This window comes from Apiospora hydei (assembly GCF_038363865.1).
Source record: "Apiospora hydei strain CBS 114990 chromosome Unknown utg000010l_segment0_segment0, whole genome shotgun sequence".
In the NCBI taxonomy this organism is placed as follows: Eukaryota; Fungi; Ascomycota; class Sordariomycetes; order Amphisphaeriales; family Apiosporaceae; genus Apiospora; species Apiospora hydei.
In genome coordinates, this window is record NW_027117369.1 from 2,144,804 (window position 1) to 2,161,612 (window position 16,809).

Genomic DNA, 16,809 nt, shown 5'->3' on the forward strand with positions numbered 1-16,809 from the left:
ACTATGGTGAGCGTGATATGGTCCCAGTTTAGATTGATGTCTTGCTGACCGATAGTCTCGACCAGTATGCGGCATACTCTACACGTTTGGGAAGTACGGTGAAGCTGATCCAGCCTGGTGGTTTTGTACCTGTCGAGCTGGCGATGGGCGGCAAGGTACTCATAAAAGTGGCCTTGGACTTGAGAATTGCCGACCTGCACTCTTCGGTGCTGTTTAGAGATCCTACTGGCATATTTATGTATCTCGGACAAGACGCCTGCCTCGATTCCTGACGTTTCGGGGGGTGTAGGATCTTGATATAACAGCAAATCGGACGATGAATAGCGTCTTATTGGGGCTGTACTTCTGCTAGAGGAACCCATAGTGGTCAAAGTAGTCGTTCCCCGCACTATGCTGACCTACCCAAAATGTAACTCGACAGCAAACCGTAGTCGACAATTATCGGGATCAGAAAGAATAAGCTTGGGTCTCTGGGTTATTGATGGTCCCGATTGATCAGTCAGTAAGATGCGCATGGGGCTACGGTAGATCTTGGTTCCCAGAGCCAACGGATCTGTGGTGGTTGCAGGAGTCGATAGCGGGGTAACATAACAGGCATCAACCGTTTACCACCTACACGAATGCAACCACCAATCCCTTTTGCTGAGTGGCTTCTACCAGGAGGTATCTGATAAGTGTTTGCTGACCACTGGTCCCGGGGATCAAACAACCAAGTTGGCTTGGCAATGTCAGTCGGACGTCATTCGGTCGTTTGTCAGCAAGATCAACACCGCGCCCTTTCCTTTATACCACCGCCATCCATGCCAGACCACAGATAGCTGCATGTTCATATCCTCTCCAAGTTTACTGATATAATATGTAGCTGTGCTACCATGCTTATGTTCCAAATCTCGGAAACAGTCCAATCCAAATATTCATAGTTGAACCTTTCCAAGACTGCATCAATTGCTCTACGGCAGTGAATTCAATAGTCAACTAGCATTTGAGCATCTATCATTTCTCACTTTTCTCTTAACAAAATGGCGCCATCAAGGAAGCTGGTACCCAACTACATGCTAGCCTCGGTAGCCGTCTCCCTAGGCGGCCTGGCCATGGGCTGCGACACGGGCGCCATCGGGGCCATCATGGCGATGCCGGCCTTTGCCGCGTCCATGGGCCCCTTGTCCGCGATGCTGGTCGGGTTCACCGTCTCCCTGATCATGCTGACGGGCGCCGCCCCCTCTGTCTTCGCGGGCTACCTCGCCGACAAGTACGGGCGCCTCAAGGTGGTCATGCTGGGCGCCGTGCTGTTTGGGGCCGGCGCAGCCATCCAGGGCACGTCGTATGCGCTGCCGCAGTTCCTGGTCGGGCGCGCGTTAGCCGGGTTGGGCGCGGGCGCGTTCCTCAGCAACATCAGTGTCTACATCTGCGAGGTGGCGCCGGCGCAGCACCGCGGGATCCTGGCGGGCTTACCGCAGTTCCTGAACACGGCGGGGATCTGCCTCGGTTACTTCATCTGCTACGGCACGGTCGACCTGGGCGCGGGCAACAGCATGGCGTGGCGCGCGCCCTACATCGTCCAGGTCGCGCTGGCCCTCGCGCTGGTTGCGTGCTGCTTGGTTCTTCCTGACTCTCCCCGCTGGTATCTGCTTCATGGGCGCCGCGAGGAGGCCGCGGCTGCGCTGGAGAAGCTGGACGTCTCGCTCGTGGGCGAGGATCGCGACTTCTTGACGTCGACGGGGCAGCAGGTCAGCTTGAGCCTGTGGCAGGGCCTCGCGCTGTTGTTCCGCAGGGGCTATCGTACCAGGACGATGCTGGCGCTCTTCATCTTGGGCATGGTGCAGCTTTCCGGGATCGACGGGGTGCTTTACGTAAGTTGGCTGTTTCTGGTTATCATTCACCGACGCTTACAGAACATCCGCCGCGACATGGCTTCTTGAGGTCTTACTTGCTGACCACATGTGTTGACGGACAGTATGCCCCGACCCTCTTCGCCCAAGCCGGCCTCGAGTCGCAGACGGCCTCGTTCCTCGCCTCGGGCCTCTCTGCCGTCTTGATGTTGGCCATCTCCGTCCCGGCATTTCTCCTTGCGGACAAGTGGGGACGACGCACCTCGGCCGTCACCGGCGGCGTGGGGCTCTCCGGCGTGATGCTGCTGATCGGGTCGCTGTATGCGGCGGGCGCTGTGCACCCGTACGGCGCGGCGCGGTGGGTAGTGATTGTGTCGGTCTACATCTTCGGCTTGACGTACTGCTCCACCTGGGCGATCGTGGGCAAGATCTATGCCAGCGAGATCCAGCCGACACATACCAGGGCTGCTGCCAACTGCGTCGCACAGGGACTGGGATTCGTGAGTTTTCAATGGTCATTATTTCTTCGATTGTTAGTCTCTAATTCAATTGTATTCAAGTTCACCAACTGGCTTGTCGCCATGATCACACCCATCCTGCTGGACAAGTCTGCGTACGGGGCGTACTTCCTCTTTGGCGGGCTGGCTCTGGGGACCGTCCTGGTGCTTGCGGCCTACATGCCCGAGACCCGCGGCCGGTCGCTGGAGAGCATCCAGGAAGCCTTCAGCCACCACACCACCGGGTCTTCATCCGTCATGCAGACGTTGCGTCGCAGGGCTGGTTTCACGAACCGAGAGATGCAGCAGGAAACTAACAGTATCGAGTTGGATTCCAACTCCGGCAGTACGAACGCAAGGGGTCTACGTGTGGAGCTTGCATCGGCCTGATTCGGGTTAGGCAAAGGCAGTAGTCTTCCTTGTTGATTGTCATTGGGGCACGATCAAGCAGAGCGTCATCAAACTCGCGATGTATGGATGGGCAAGCTACCTGTCATGTGCGATAACAATCACCTGGCAGACGAAAACACGATGGCAATCAAGTTAGCATTCAGGTTGGAGTCATTACTGATGACTCATTTAGAAGTACATCGTACATCATGGGACCGTTTCTTGATATCAAGTTCTTCCTGTCCCAGGCCGCCTTCTCTTGCCTATAACATTCACCTATCTGCATAGTCGGAGCTAGCAGGCAGACAGTGAGTGCAGGTCGCGATCATGGTGGTTAATTGGACTTGGGCTTCCTGGAGTTTGGTGCAGCTCCGCGGGTCATTGTTGCCCCCAACGATCGCCCGCGCAGTTAGTGCCTTCCCGGAGCTGAGTAGACAGTGGCCGCACTTGCCTCGTTTTCTATTATGCCACCTGAGCTTCTGCTTGGGCCACACGATATGCTATGCCCCTCGATTTCCCCTCGGACGGATGACTCAATTCATCTCATGCCGGGTCCGGATTGACTCGGCCCCCGCGGTGGGAGCTCCCTTTTGTGCATACCCTTTGACGCCCTCGGCCACCCGCACAAGTCATTCAACTCTTCTCTCCTGCTGCCATCCCGTCTTCTAGGAAACACCCGCTCGATCCTCTTCTTTTTTGGTGCCTTCTTGCATTGACTCCTCTTTCAGCTTCTCTAGGTTCCATCTAAACTCGCCGCACACGCATCGTTTTCTTCTTGTTCGTCTCCTCCGGCGGTTTGGTTGGTCACATCGAACGCATCGCCAGCATCTTGCAAAACACACCTGCACAAGCTTCGCTGGCTTCACGATACTACCGCCTCGGGCCTTCCGTCCCATCACCTTCAACCTCATTGCCTTCAATCCATACTCACCATCTGAAGTCACGGGCACGGCGTGCTCTTTTTTCTATTTTCTTCTTGGTTACTTGGACACACCGCAGCACCAGTATCTCTCTCCGGACGAAACCTTGTTGTCTTCACGACACCGTGCCACGTGTCTATCATTTCGACATCTCCAATCTCTTCGGAATATTCTGTGTTCACCGTCGGAACTCACTGCACGCCTTGTTCTTCTGGCATTCGTCCTCGGCCGCTTGGGCATACCGCAGCAGCAACATCTGTCCACGCACGCAACCGTGCTATCTTCCGCCCTATCGCCGCCGTCGTCCTTCCGTCCCATTGGACGCAATACTATCGTCTTCTCAGAAGACACACCTCGTTGTATTCTCGTCGAACTTACGCCCCCGACATTCCGCCCATTGAACGCATCACCTTGCGTCAAATTGAACGCTCCGTCTTCCGTCCCATTGAACGCATAACCGTCCGGTCTCTTGAACGCAGCGCAAACATATCCCCCAAAGAATAAAAAACCCAGCCGTGTGCTCCTCCCACACCCGGCCTCCAACCGACCGTCCCAACAGCCGACCTCCATGGAAACGGCAACTACCGCTCTCAACCTGCGACTCTTTCCGCCATTGTGACATCACCACCCACATACACAATGGCCAAGATCTCGCCCCTCGCAGCCAAGACGCTGCACAACGTTCTCGCCAGCCATGCCGACGCCCTCGCAAAGAAAGCCCCTGAGGTCAACCCGATTTTCGTTCCGCTTCCGAAACAGACGGAAGACGAGGTGGACGAGCTCACTTTCAAGTACGCCGACTTTAGCGTTAGCGACGGCAGTTGGGACAGCTGGGGCAGTGACCAAGCTTCAAACAGCACAGTTTCGACGTCGGGAACATCCACTGCAGAAACCCTATGGAGTCCGGACGGAATATCGACGAGTACAGATGGAACTACGAGCGACGCAGCCTCCGCGTCAGTATCCTGGGAGGACTCATCCACCAACACCACCTCGCCGGATTCAGTTGTGGATCTCTGGTTTGGGCCCGGCGACGCGGCGGACAGCACCAGCTTCATGTCGTCGGCAAATTCCGCCGCCCCCGATAGAGACGGTTCCGAGTGGGGCTGGGAGTCCCGAGAGGACCGAAAGGCCAAGATGGACGCATACAAGAAGTACCGGGCGGAGACGTGGACGCCGCGGCAGCTCGAGCTCTTCCGCTACCGGGACGTCTTCACCAGGCATGACGAGGATCGGGATCACGACCGGCTACTGGCTATGCGGTTTATGAAGGAGTGTGCCCTGGACTTCGCCAAGCGGCGGAGATCCCAGGCTCATGACCGCTTCAACGAGCACAGAGACCGGCTTGTGATGGGGCTGGTGGAGAACGAAAAGCCACACACCATCACCGAGCCAAAACGGACTGGGAAGAATCGTTGGGTGTCCATAACGGTGGATGAGCTCTAGACATACTGCCTACTGGGGATGCTATTTTTGGGATATGGCGAGATTGATAGTCTCGTTTTGGGCAAACTACCCCCACTCTGCCGCCAGGAGCTGATCCAGGAGCTGATATATCGGGATGAATTGGGGATGGATTAGGCGTTACATGCGGCTCGTTGGTGCACAGTTGCTCCATCATCAATATCTGAGGAATTCGGTGTCTCTCGCGAAGGGCCTGCGGAATAGTATGGCGATTAGGGAGATACCTAGGTAATTTCTCCACAACTTGGTCAATTGGTCTTGGGGTTTGACAGGGCGTTTGACAGGGCGTTTGGCATGGACCACGGGTTTGGATGTTAGAGTAAGATACCTACCGCTGAATACAGCTCACCTCTTTCTTTGCCTTTCTCGGAGATCGTCTTGGGCGTGCAATCTTCTGCCAAGTCCTATCCGTATGTTTAAGCTCTGCATGAAGTAACGAAGTCAGCCTTTTGCACAGACAGATCAGTCCGGACGAACAGTAGCCTCGCTTTATGTAGGTATTGCGCTACACACCTGACCTTTTGAAACTTCGCAGGCGTTAGAGGTTTTGGCTTCCATGCGGTATGACGTGCAACGGTGCAAGGTAATGCAGCAACAGAAACGTGCTTGGAGCTCCTCGTAACCTTGGGACTTCTTTCGCATCTGCAAGCTAATATGCCCCAAGCCAGAGACGTTTGGTGGGCACATGCTCGCTGTCAGTCGCGGGATCGGATGGAAAAGTGCTCGGTAGGAGGAATTGACGGGTCTAGGTCCTTTGTCAGTGCTGTCATGCAAATCTTATCCTGTTTAAAGTTGACCGCGGGAGGATTCCCGTCCCCGCGTAAGCCCATACCCCCGCTAACCGGGCAGGCAACAGCCTTGGAGCCGCCTGACAGCGCTTGCATTGACAACTTGCATAGAGCACACCGTGGGCCCGCCGCAAGCTACTGTCGAGACCTGACGCAGTCTTGACCTGACACAGTCTTTACAGCGCATGTCCCATTGGCACACTTGGCACCGTAATATGCCGCTGCCGCTGGACTTTTGACAGGCTCGCACGTTCGGCAGGTGCTTCGGACGTGCCACGATGATCACGGCACCTGCCGCGTTTGGGTTTCTTTGCATGTGCTCTTCTAGTCGGGCGGGACAGCGGCTGAAAGGGCTGGAGGTGAGTGAGTGGTGGGCGGTCCAGCTTGTCGGGTTTCGGTATTGGCCAGCCCTGGTCCTGGCCCTGGACCTTTACTTAGTTCAACACGTCCGCCCTCGGACGATACGAAATCGAGGATCTTGATCCCTTGAGTCTTTTCAGATGCTGATACAGCGACGCACTCTCGCGGTTTGTCCCGCACCATCGCCAAGCAGCCCTTGCCGGAAGGGTCACCGCACCGGAGTGGCGACCGTGGCCAATGACATACTCGCCACGTGTTGTTTGTTTCTTTGGACGTCACTTCAACTTGAAGCATCGTGGGACGGACCGGCGGGCGAGTAATGCCATCGTGGCCTTTCACCCAATTGGCTTGCTTGGTTTCGATTTCTTGTCCCTGGATCTAGATCCACGAGGGACCGCTGACAGTCGGCGGCTTATATAATAACACGATGCCAGCCCGCCGATGTTTCGCTTTAGGTCTGTCAAGTCTACTTACTTATTCGGAAGCATGGATCCAATGGAATACACCCCACTCAGGTTTGCTTCTTTCAAGCCTTATCGCAGAAACATGGTCATTGCCTACACCCTGCGCGACGACACGGAGGCTCCTCCGGTCCGCCCGGAACGTACGATGACGGACGATGGACCTGTCCAGTCCAGTGATACGGATGCTGAAGCCCTCGGCGAGTTCCACCCCTTTCCCTCCCTTTCTTCCTCTCCCTTTCTCTCGCCACAACCAGAACGTCTTGCTGATGCGGGCCCTACTTGGTTCGATCGCGTAAAGCCGCCATGGGCTACCAGCAGGAGCTCAAGCGCAACTTCCGCGCCGTCGAGATCTTCGGCATCGCCTTCTCCATCATGGGCCTCATGCCCTCCATCGCCAGCACCCTCAGCTTCTCACTGCCCGCCGGCCCGGCCGGCATGGTCTGGTCCTGGTTCGTCGCCTCGGGCTGCATCTTCGTCGTCGGGCTCGCCATGGCCGACTTGGGGAGTGCGTATCCCACCTCGGGCGCGTTGTGAGTACTGTGCTTCTTTTTTTCTTCTTTTCTTTTCTTTTTTCCTCTCTCATTCTTTTTCACCTCTCTCCAAAAGGTCGATGTATCCATCCATATGAGACCTGAAGACTAATAATGACATGCCTCCCGTCGCGGCAGGTACTGGTGGACTCACTACTTCAGCTCGGCCAAGACAAGGAACTACCTGTGCTTCCTCGTGGGGTACAGCAACAGCCTGGGTCTGATAGGCGCACTTTGCAGCATCAATTACGGCTTCGCCACTATGTTTTGTGCTGAGTTAGTTACTTTGATCCCCCCTGTTTCTGCCGCACGAATATATCTGACCAAGGGGCATATACACACGCACCACCAGGCTCGTCATGGCCAGCAACGGCGCCATCCAACCCTCGAGCCGCATCATCTACGCCGTCTTCCTCGCCTGCGTCCTCAGCCACGGCGTCCTGGCCTCGACGTCGTCCAAGTTCATGGGCCGGCTCCTGTACCTCTTCATCTTCCTCAATGTGGCCCTCATCCTCGCCACCCTCGTCGCGCTCGCCGTCGGCCGCGCGGGGCAGCGCAATGGCGCCCTTTTCATCTTCGCCGAGGTCGACAACCTCACCGCGTGGCCCACGGGCTGGGCCTTCATGCTGGCGTGGCTCTCGCCCATCTGGACCATCGGGAGCTTCGATGCGTGTGTAAGTCGGCCGTCTTCCCCCTCTTCCTCGCACGCGTAACTTTTAGGTTATTTTATGGTGACCGGTGACAAATCTTGATAATCGTTCTTTTTAACACTAGGTGTACATGTCAGAGGAGGCTTCCAATGCCGCGAAAGCGGTTCCCATGGGTATCTTGAGCTCCATTGGGATGTGCTGTATGTGATGAACCCACCCACGTATTTCCTGTTCTGATTGGATCGACGATTAAGCTTACACGAATAGGGGGCCTCGGCTTCATCATTGTCATCGTGCTCGCGCATTGCATATCGCCAGATATCGAGAGCATCCTCCATTCTAGATTCGGGCAACCAGTCCGTGCCACCATTCCTCGAACGCCTAGTTCGTCAACCAAGAAGCTTCGCTGACAACCCTGCAGATGGCCCAGATTTACTACGACGCGCTTGGCAAGCAGGGCGCGCTCGGCTTCACCGCGTTCCTCTTCGTCGTGCAGTATTTCATGGGCTTGTCCATCTGCGTGGCCGCCTCCCGGCAGGTCTGGGCCTTCTCCCGTGACGGAGCCCTGCCCTTTTCCAGACTCATTCGCCCCGTCGTAAGTCTCTGTCTTCTTCGTCTCGGAAGCCTGCGCAGCTCAGACTGACTCTCACACGCGCCTTTTTAGTCGAAGCGGTTCGGCCACGTCCCCGTCCGCGCCATCTGGGCCTGCGTCCTGGTGGCCTCCGTCTTCGGCCTGCTGTCCCTCGTCGCGCCCGCGGCCGCCAGCGCCGTCTTCTCGCTGTGCATCGCGGGCGACAACCTGGCCTGGTGCATCCCGATCCTCGCGCGCGCGGTCTGGGGCCGGGCCAAGTTCGCGCCGGGGCCCTTCTACACCGGCCGGCGGTGCTCGGTCCCCATCGCCTGGGCGGCCGTCGCGTTCCTGCTCTTCGGCATCGTCCTGGCCATGTTCCCGCCCGGCGGGCCCGCGCCCGCCCGCGAGGATATGAACTACTGCGTCGTCGTCAACGCGGCCGTCTGGGGCGGCGCGTCGCTGTACTACTTCCTGGACGCGCGCAAGTGGTTCAGGGGGCCGGGCGGGGCTTTGGCGGCGGCGGAGGAGGAGGAAGACGGGGAGGCTATAGAGGGAGAAGCGGCTGGATACATCGTCCCCTCCGGCGAGGTGGAAAAGGGACGGCGGGCGGGAACGAACATTTCCCAGGGCGATGGAGTTTCCTAGGCCACGAAAAGGGAGGGGAGAGAGGATGCAAGGTTTCGTATCTTGCGTTATTTTGGGTTGAGTGCTGATCGTATCTAGCCTCACTCCAATCCGCGGGCGTCGAATATGGTAGACTTACATGTCATTTTGACAGGTTTAAGGTACTGTGTAAAGATATACTCTTACTCATGGAGGGGCTGTTTTTATTGCGTGAGGGCGGCCGGTTCAGACGCGTCTTTTCTTACTAATGGGACGACTTGGTGTGAGATCAAACATGGTTTACAGAGGAAAGTGCACAAGAGAACCGGTAAATTAGAGGTAAACAAGAATGTAACAATACATCCATGGTCAAAATCACTTGTGCTAGTGGCACTTCAAACCGCGAGTTCAATATGGCACCTGTTTCGATCATGTTGACTACTGGTGGTGGCTTGGAGAGAAACATCTTACCAGTCCTCTCAACTTACCCTCACCCACCTCACTCATACTGGTACATGATGAGCTCAGCCATGGAACGAGATTGACCGCACCCTCAAAATGCCTTTCCGCATATCCAATGGACACCAAAACTTTCCTTTTTACGAGGAAGAGAGCTGTGCAGCGTCATTGGGCCTTTTGTCTTTGATGCTTCTTGGCAAGTGCCGGCGTCCCAGTTGCGGAGCATACTACTATATTTACCCGCAGCAATATCGCCGGCCCCCGGTGCTACATCAAGTAGATGGCAGCAATATGTACTTCAGCCGCTCCAGCCTATTGGGTTCCAGCATGTCCCAATATCAAATCCCACGAGGGCTGCCGGCAGTGAGTGTCAATACCGAAGTGACCTCGAACGCAATTGCACCCAGAATCAGACCATCCTGCATAATATATACAACACATAAAGATCACTCGCTCCTCTCTCATTTCTTAGCATTGACCAGCATTCCGCGACGACCTAGCGGACTTATAGCACACACTTATTGTTGATTTCTACCGTCCAGAATGTTGTCTCGGATCGTCGTAGCTCTCACGTTCGCGGCCGGTGGCACGGCCCAGGCCCTCCCGGAAGGATACCGCCAGGTCCTCATCACCTCTGCCTGGAACGCCAAGTTCGTAGTCCAGCCCGTCGCCCCCGTCAAGAGCGGCAGCAACATCATCCTGTGAGAATCTTGTCTCTTTTCCCCTCTCCCTCTCTCATCGGATCTCAGCTTCGCGAACCACTTACTGACAGCATGCGCGCCCTCGTCGCGAAATCATAATAGGAAAACCAGCACCAACGCCCCCGAGCAGCAGTGGTACCTCCAAGACGGCGCCACCAAGATCCAGGTCGCCAACACGACCCTCTGCCTCGACGCCGGCACGGGCCGGAGCAACGGCAGCCCCCTGACCGTCGCCACGTGCGCCGACGACCGGGCCGCGCAGAAGTGGGTGTACAACGCCGACAGCCAGATCGTGCTCGACGCCTCCTCGGGAGCCAGTAAGTTACTCTTCGTTCATTCATTCATGCATTCGTCGAGCCAAAGGAAGATCACGGCCTGAGAGAGAGAGAGAGAGAGAAAACGAGGAGGCAGGAAAAGGAGAGAAGAAGAAGAAGAAGAAGAAACGAGTCTAACCGTTATCCGGCAGAGCTCTGCGCCGACTTGTACACTGGCGCCGTCCGAGACAACACCCGCATCGTCCTTTGGCAGTGCATCAACGGGGACAAGAACCATGTCTGGAAGGCCCAGAATGTCACGGCCACATGATTGGATATCCGCTACGGAATCGTGTGGGTCAATGATGACCGAACCGAGGAGGCCCCGATTGGTGGTGGTGTTGGCTGAATGCTTGTTTCTCAATGGCAGCTCAAACAAGAAGCGGGTAGTGAGTGGGTGGGTGGTCTTGTTATACATAGCTTTAAGTAGCAAGGGGAGAGAATCGTAAAAAAAAAAGACGGGATTACTCACTGCAGTCTTCTGGTCTTCGAAGTAATCGTAAGCCTGTGGATGGATGGATGACAAACTGCCCTTGGGCTTGACATCCCGTTGCCGAAGCGGCATGCACATCTCACAGGTTCACAGGTCCCTTAAGATATTACAGACAATGATTGCCACACGAACCATGAGAAAAATGCAGTCTTCATTTCCGGGACCGCTACTCCTACAATGCAATATGCCTGTTCCCCTTCTATAGTCTGTATTTCTTGCAGAGGAGCCCATGCTCTGCAAACCGACCAAGTCATTGATGAATACGAAAAACAAGAACGCAATCCGCCGGAGCAATTAGAAAAGAAGAGAAAACGAAGAAGCAAGAACTCAAGTCCATGTGGTATCTCAACAAGACGGCTTGAGACAAGCCATCATCCTAAAAATGCAAATATGCCTCGCCAGTCCAGCATCCTCGCTTGACTCCTGACTCCTCTGCCCTTTCCCCACAGGTATTCCTTGTATTCCTTGATTTGTGTGGGCACTGCGCTTGGTTCGCTGCGATTGAGTTTCAAAAAAATGTCGACACGCGATGAAGTATGCACCCCTCCGGATTGTAGTCGGCTGATAGAGGATAAAGCATACAGTTGCCGATTGGTGCCGTGGGGAATAGAATCCAAGGACGTCAAAAGCCTTTGACGAGTTGATATCCATGTATGCCATCGTGCTGCTAACCGATGCAAACTCTACCTTCCGATGCCTCTGCGACTCCTTCAAAAACGGGCCGATGGTGCCTTCAGGGAACCTGCAGCTCTTCTTGTCCTGCCCAGTGCGAAGCGCAAGTATCGAAATCTTAGCTAGTTTCTCCCATGGTGGTACCTTGACAGGTCTCTTCTGTGACTGGTGTTATTCGAACTCCCGGCACCCCTGGGACGTCTTGGGTTCCAATATGGGTAATGATACTGAACTGGCCCAGGGGAAGGAACATGTGATGGCTGCGAACTTGCAAGTGAGTTTGAAGTAAAGTCCGCCGTAAAGGCAAACTCGGGGTAAATTTCATGATCCTGCACAAGGGAGTTAGACCAAAAGAAGGCCCCAGGCCCTCCTGGATTGGTGTTGTGGTAAGAGCTCGAGTGATTCAGATGCCTGCCCGAGTACTAGCCAGCCTGCTCGTCGTCATCCTCTGCTTGTTGGGCTTGGTGGGAGGCGGTACTGGGACCGGCATGCGCTGAAGTCGGGCCAACCCCTTGGGGACCCAGAGTGGCGGTGCTGGGGCCCTGGTGATTCGGCGGCTGCGTGTGTACAGCTATGCTTTGCTCTAGGCTTGTCTGCGTTGGCGTGGTGGGGACTGGCCAGGCCTGAGAAGCATTCGTGGCGCCGGGATTGTTGCTCAATGGCGCATGTAGGAACATCGCTGGCTGCGCCGGCGGCGGGGGCGGTGGAGGGATTGCTGTGTTGAATTGAGGTTCGTCGATACCGGCGATCTCGCTACCATCACCCATATCATCGTCCTCGACTCCGTCCCCATCGTCAAATCCATCAACATCAGGGAGAGGCATGGCCTCGCTGGCCGTCGCTGCCCTCCTGCGCGTCTGAGCGCCCATCTCGTGATAGTCGGCAAACTCTGCTTCCGTGTTCAGGAAACGACGGAGACCACTAACGCCAGTGCCAGAGTAAACACAGAATACTTGCCTCTGATGTTCGGTAAACTCTTGCGGGGCGGCACGGCAGAACACTGCCAGATCATCTCGCATGAAGGCATGGACACCTGTCAAACTGAGGTGGGTGAGCTTTTGGCAGCTGTTCAGTAGCCGCATGATGCACTGGATAACAGGTTAGCTAGTAGTCCATAGATATATGACGGGACAGAGTTGCACTCACAGGAATAGTCAGGTTCACGCAATAACTCAGGTGAACACGTTCGAGACTGCTGTGGTGGTAGTCGGGAACGACATTCCCATTCGCATCCCGGCGGGGCCGGCTTCGGAGGTTGGCCTTGGCAAGCGCGTACATGCTTGCGTCGGTAATGCTGGAGCACTTGACCAAGCCGATGCGCTTCAGCTTGGGCAGGGTTGCAAGCTTCACGACAGACTCGTCGGTCAGGAGGGAACAGCAGCCAAGATCGATGTATCGGATACGATTGCAGGAGCTGACCAGGCGCTTGACGCCTTCATCGGTGATGTGGCGGCAGTGTCCCAAATGCACGTAATGCAGGTTTCTTCCCAGCTTTGAGATGGCGTAGACGGCGGAGTCGGTCATGTTGCCGCACTTCGCCAACACGAGGTTCCTCAGACGGGGGGCCACATCAACTATCTTCTCGACAGCCCGGTCCGTCAGCTTGACGCAGCAGGTCAGGTCAAGAATTCGAAGATGTTCGTAGGTCTTGCCGGGGGGCAAGTTGAGGAATGCCCCATCGTCGATCTGGTCGCAGCTGGCGAGGCGGAGTTCGCGGAGGGATTGGCCCTTGGCCAGGAGAGCGGTAACAGGCTCGTTGCCGATATTGCTGCAGGCGTGAAGGTCGATCTCGAGGATGTTGGGGCAGTTGTTGGCAAAGGCCAGGATGGCGCTGTCGTTCAGTTGATCGCAGTCGTTCAGTTTGAGCTACGGGAGAAATGTCAAGTCAGTTTCCGATGTGCCCACCGACGCTTGGCGAGGAATACGTACCCGTTTGATGTACTTGCAGCTCTCAGCGAGCGCTATCATGCTCTCATTGGAAATGTTCTTGCAACCTGACACGTTGAGGCCCTGCAGCTTACGACAGTTTTCTGCGATGGCGAAGATGGAGGCCTCGGTAATCTTGGAAATCTCGCTGTTGACCTTGGAGTCTTGGGAAATGTCAAGGGCCAGCAGGTTGGGGTTGTTCTTCACCAGTGCAATCAAGCCGTCGTCGCTGAGATCCTTGCAGTTTGTTAGGGTAAGCCGCTCGACGCGGGAGCAAACAGCAAGCGGCAGGACGCTCCCGTCGCTGACATTGGGGGCGAGAGCAGCCAGGTTGAGCCGCTTGATGAACTCGGGGTAGGCAAAGGTTGGCTGGTCCAGAGCCAGAGTCTGGCAGATCAGCATGTGCCGCTCCCAGCTGTTGCAGCTCGGTCGGTGCCAGAGCATCTCGACTACGTTCCTAGCCCATCGCCGCGATACCAGCATGCACTTGAATAGCTCGGCCGGGGTGCTCAGGCGAGCGAATATGCTGATGAGAATCTCGCTTGGGAGGCTGGCGGCGATGGAAAGGCAATCGAGGTCGTTAACCTGCATGTCTTGGATGTGGGGGACGACGCCCAGCGATGATTCGGAGTCGTTGTTGGCTATGTAGAAGTCGGATTCCTCGTTATCGGCCGGAGCGGGGGAGTTTGTCGAAGAGGATGAGCGCGAGTCTCGAGAGGTTGATTCGGCGGGCTCTCCATTTGTTGCTGTGGCCGCGACGGTTGGCTCTATTCCACCCGCAGCCTGGGCGGCGGCGGCGGCAGCAGCGGCAGCGGCATTCTGGCCAGCGATGACATCAAGCGAGGGTGCCTTCGAGGCGCGCATCCTCGGAGTTACCAAAAAGACCGGGGACAGGCGGTTTGAGGTGGTTTGAGGGCGTTGATCGTAGTAGTAAGTGGTGCCGTGACTTGTCCTTTTGAGGCTGTTGTCGGGTCGATGGTAGGACTGGCACGTCGCCTACGAGTCGATAGTTAAGTTGATGATTAGAGCGTGACGTGAATGATGCTATTCCGTGTGTGTGCCCTGTCAGCGACCAGGGATGGATTTCAGGGAATGAAGGAAGAAGTGGTGCCCGATGTCCAACTTAAAATGGTCGGACTCTTCGTTTGTATGGAAGAGTGGGGATGGGGGACGGCCTGGTAAGGATGCGTCCAGTAGTTCAGTAGATGCGAGTCTGGGCTGGGCTGGGCTGGGTGATGAAAGGGGAGTCCAAGTCAGGGACGGACGGGCAGGAGGAGGGGGTGTCTGGTCTGGGTGTCTAGGGTGTCTAGGGTGTAGGGGTGTGTTGTGTTAGGGCGTCGGGCCATGAGAGAGTACGAGCCTGAGGGCTGAGAAGGACACTCAAGAGAGAGCCAGCCTTCCAGGTTAGGTGCAAGTGCAGAAGGGCGGGTGGAAGGGTGCAGGTTCCAAGTGGGAATTGGGTACATGTAGTACATACAACCTCAAGGGCAGCAACAATGAGTGAGTTGATGCGAGTATCTAGGAGGAACGGGTGGTCGGCTACTTTTCCTGGTCAGCGTTGAACAAAGAAAGTCTCAAGCTGCAGCTGGCGGCCGCTGATGGGTTCCTTCGCAAGCGTGTCGCATCCATCAAATTGCTCCATTTGATTTCAGATGATTCAGGGCAGTCAGGCAGGCAGTGGAGGGAATCGACAGCAGCCACATTAAAAAAAGTGACAGGAGCCAGTAAAGCAGGTTGCCGAACTCAATCCCTGGGCCCCAATCTTACCTACTTGACAACCAACTCAATGATGGATGGGTGACTTACTTTGGCAGTTCTTTGGTTCCCCTTCTTTCCACCGTTTCCTTCTGTTTGGTTCTGTATTGCTCCGAGCGCGGGTGTTGTTGATGTGCTGGGTGTGTGGTGTGCGTCGGGTCGGCGGTCTCTTCCAAGTCTTCCAGCGTTCCAGTACAGGCGTTGCTGATTAAATTCTACTTTTAGGTGGCTGGTGGTGGTGCCCAGGCGGCGATGATGGAGGGTGGGCGCGTCCAGCCAGTGGTTGGGTGTGGGTGTGGTGTGTGATTGCGGGACAACCACCTTGGCTTGGGCTTGGACACCCGACGCTTGGGGTCTAGACAAAAGGCCTTGGGCAGGTCGAAGCTGCCGAGAGAGGTAATTGCAGTTGCAAATGTGGACAAGGCCGCTCCCTACTCAGTCCCGACATGTACTGTTGATTGATGCCAATTCGGCCGACACGTCAATGGCTGAGCGATTTGGAAATTGCAACTGCCTCCTTGGTGGATGTTTCAATCAGGACACACCTGAAGCATCTGGCATCAATCTGACGACAACTGCCCCAATGCGAAAAAATGCAGGTCACACTAGATCAATGCAGCCTGTCCACTGTAAATGCGGGCGCGGGCGCGGGCAAGCAGTTCAGTGCCTCCGTGCCCAAGGTTAGCAGTGGCAGATCAACACCAGGTTACGTAGCGCGTCACGAAAAGTCGGAAACTCCAGCCAGCTGGGAGCGTACTGTGACAAACCAGGGAAATCACTACATCATCATAACCAGGGTCAACGGTTAAGGTTAGTGTCAGCCTCGCTCTAGTGCGGGCTGGCAGGCTGGTCCTATCCGCCTGGGCAGCTTCCAGCACTGGAGAGGAGGAGCCCAATCAATTGATTTGATTCCACCCAAGCCACCACCTCCAGCCGCTCATGTACCTAGCCGAATCTGTATCCCCCCCCCCAATTAAACATGACCATAACAGTGGCTGCGTGTGCATTATTGACGATGCATATATCGACTTATCATTGTTGACACCCCGGCGCATCTCGTCGGGAATTCGTACGATGTAGGGTTGCGTCCCCTCATTCTATCCTCTTGTCGAATCTGTTGTTCCCCAGTCGCGATCTGTGTTTTGTTGTTTCTTCACCCCCGCGAAATTGTGGGTAAGAAGAAGGCAGCGAGTGGGCGGGAGTGGAATACGATTGCGATTGCTTGCATGTGATGTGAACACGGGCAGGGCCAGCCCGAGGGAGGAAGCTTGCGTCAGTAACCGCAACCTTTCGACAATAGATCAGATCAGGAAATACCAATATGCCATAGTCAAAAAGTCGAGTTCCGGGTCAGGCCATCTATATCAATGCGGCCAAGATTCTAGAAGGAAGAAGACTTTTCTAAAATATCCACAAGAACCAA

General features: G+C 55.6%; 5 protein-coding genes across 5 annotated transcripts; 4 read left to right on the forward strand and 1 right to left on the reverse strand.

Moving 5' to 3' along the window:
- Positions 1 to 1,019: 1,019 nt before the first annotated feature.
- On the forward strand, positions 1,020 to 2,716 carry PG997_014884 (general substrate transporter; the record flags this gene model as incomplete). Its single annotated transcript, XM_066819198.1, has 3 exons — positions 1,020 to 1,850; positions 1,955 to 2,329; positions 2,390 to 2,716. The coding sequence occupies 3 exons, from the start codon at positions 1,020 to 1,022 to the stop codon at positions 2,714 to 2,716; spliced, it is 1,533 nt and encodes a 510-aa protein (XP_066661386.1).
- Positions 2,717 to 4,275: 1,559 nt separating this feature from the next.
- PG997_014885 (uncharacterized protein) lies at positions 4,276 to 5,082 on the forward strand (the record flags this gene model as incomplete). Its single annotated transcript, XM_066819199.1, has 1 exon — positions 4,276 to 5,082. The coding sequence occupies one exon, from the start codon at positions 4,276 to 4,278 to the stop codon at positions 5,080 to 5,082; it is 807 nt and encodes a 268-aa protein (XP_066661387.1).
- Positions 5,083 to 7,015: 1,933 nt separating this feature from the next.
- On the forward strand, positions 7,016 to 9,108 carry PG997_014886 (uncharacterized protein; the record flags this gene model as incomplete). The annotated part of the gene is made up of 6 exons (XM_066819200.1): positions 7,016 to 7,242; positions 7,595 to 7,916; positions 8,017 to 8,092; positions 8,160 to 8,248; positions 8,314 to 8,487; positions 8,557 to 9,108. The coding sequence occupies 6 exons, from the start codon at positions 7,016 to 7,018 to the stop codon at positions 9,106 to 9,108; spliced, it is 1,440 nt and encodes a 479-aa protein (XP_066661388.1).
- Positions 9,109 to 10,068: 960 nt separating this feature from the next.
- Positions 10,069 to 10,811, forward strand: PG997_014887 (uncharacterized protein; the record flags this gene model as incomplete). Its single annotated transcript, XM_066819201.1, has 3 exons — positions 10,069 to 10,226; positions 10,275 to 10,543; positions 10,693 to 10,811. The coding sequence occupies 3 exons, from the start codon at positions 10,069 to 10,071 to the stop codon at positions 10,809 to 10,811; spliced, it is 546 nt and encodes a 181-aa protein (XP_066661389.1).
- A 1,316-nt stretch (positions 10,812 to 12,127) lies between these two features.
- Positions 12,128 to 14,495, reverse strand: PG997_014888 (F-box and leucine-rich repeat protein grr1; the record flags this gene model as incomplete). Its single annotated transcript, XM_066819202.1, has 3 exons — positions 12,128 to 12,793; positions 12,852 to 13,571; positions 13,635 to 14,495. 3 exons carry the CDS (start codon positions 14,493 to 14,495, stop codon positions 12,128 to 12,130), a joined length of 2,247 nt encoding a protein of 748 aa, XP_066661390.1.
- Between the last annotated feature and the right edge of the window lie 2,314 nt (positions 14,496 to 16,809).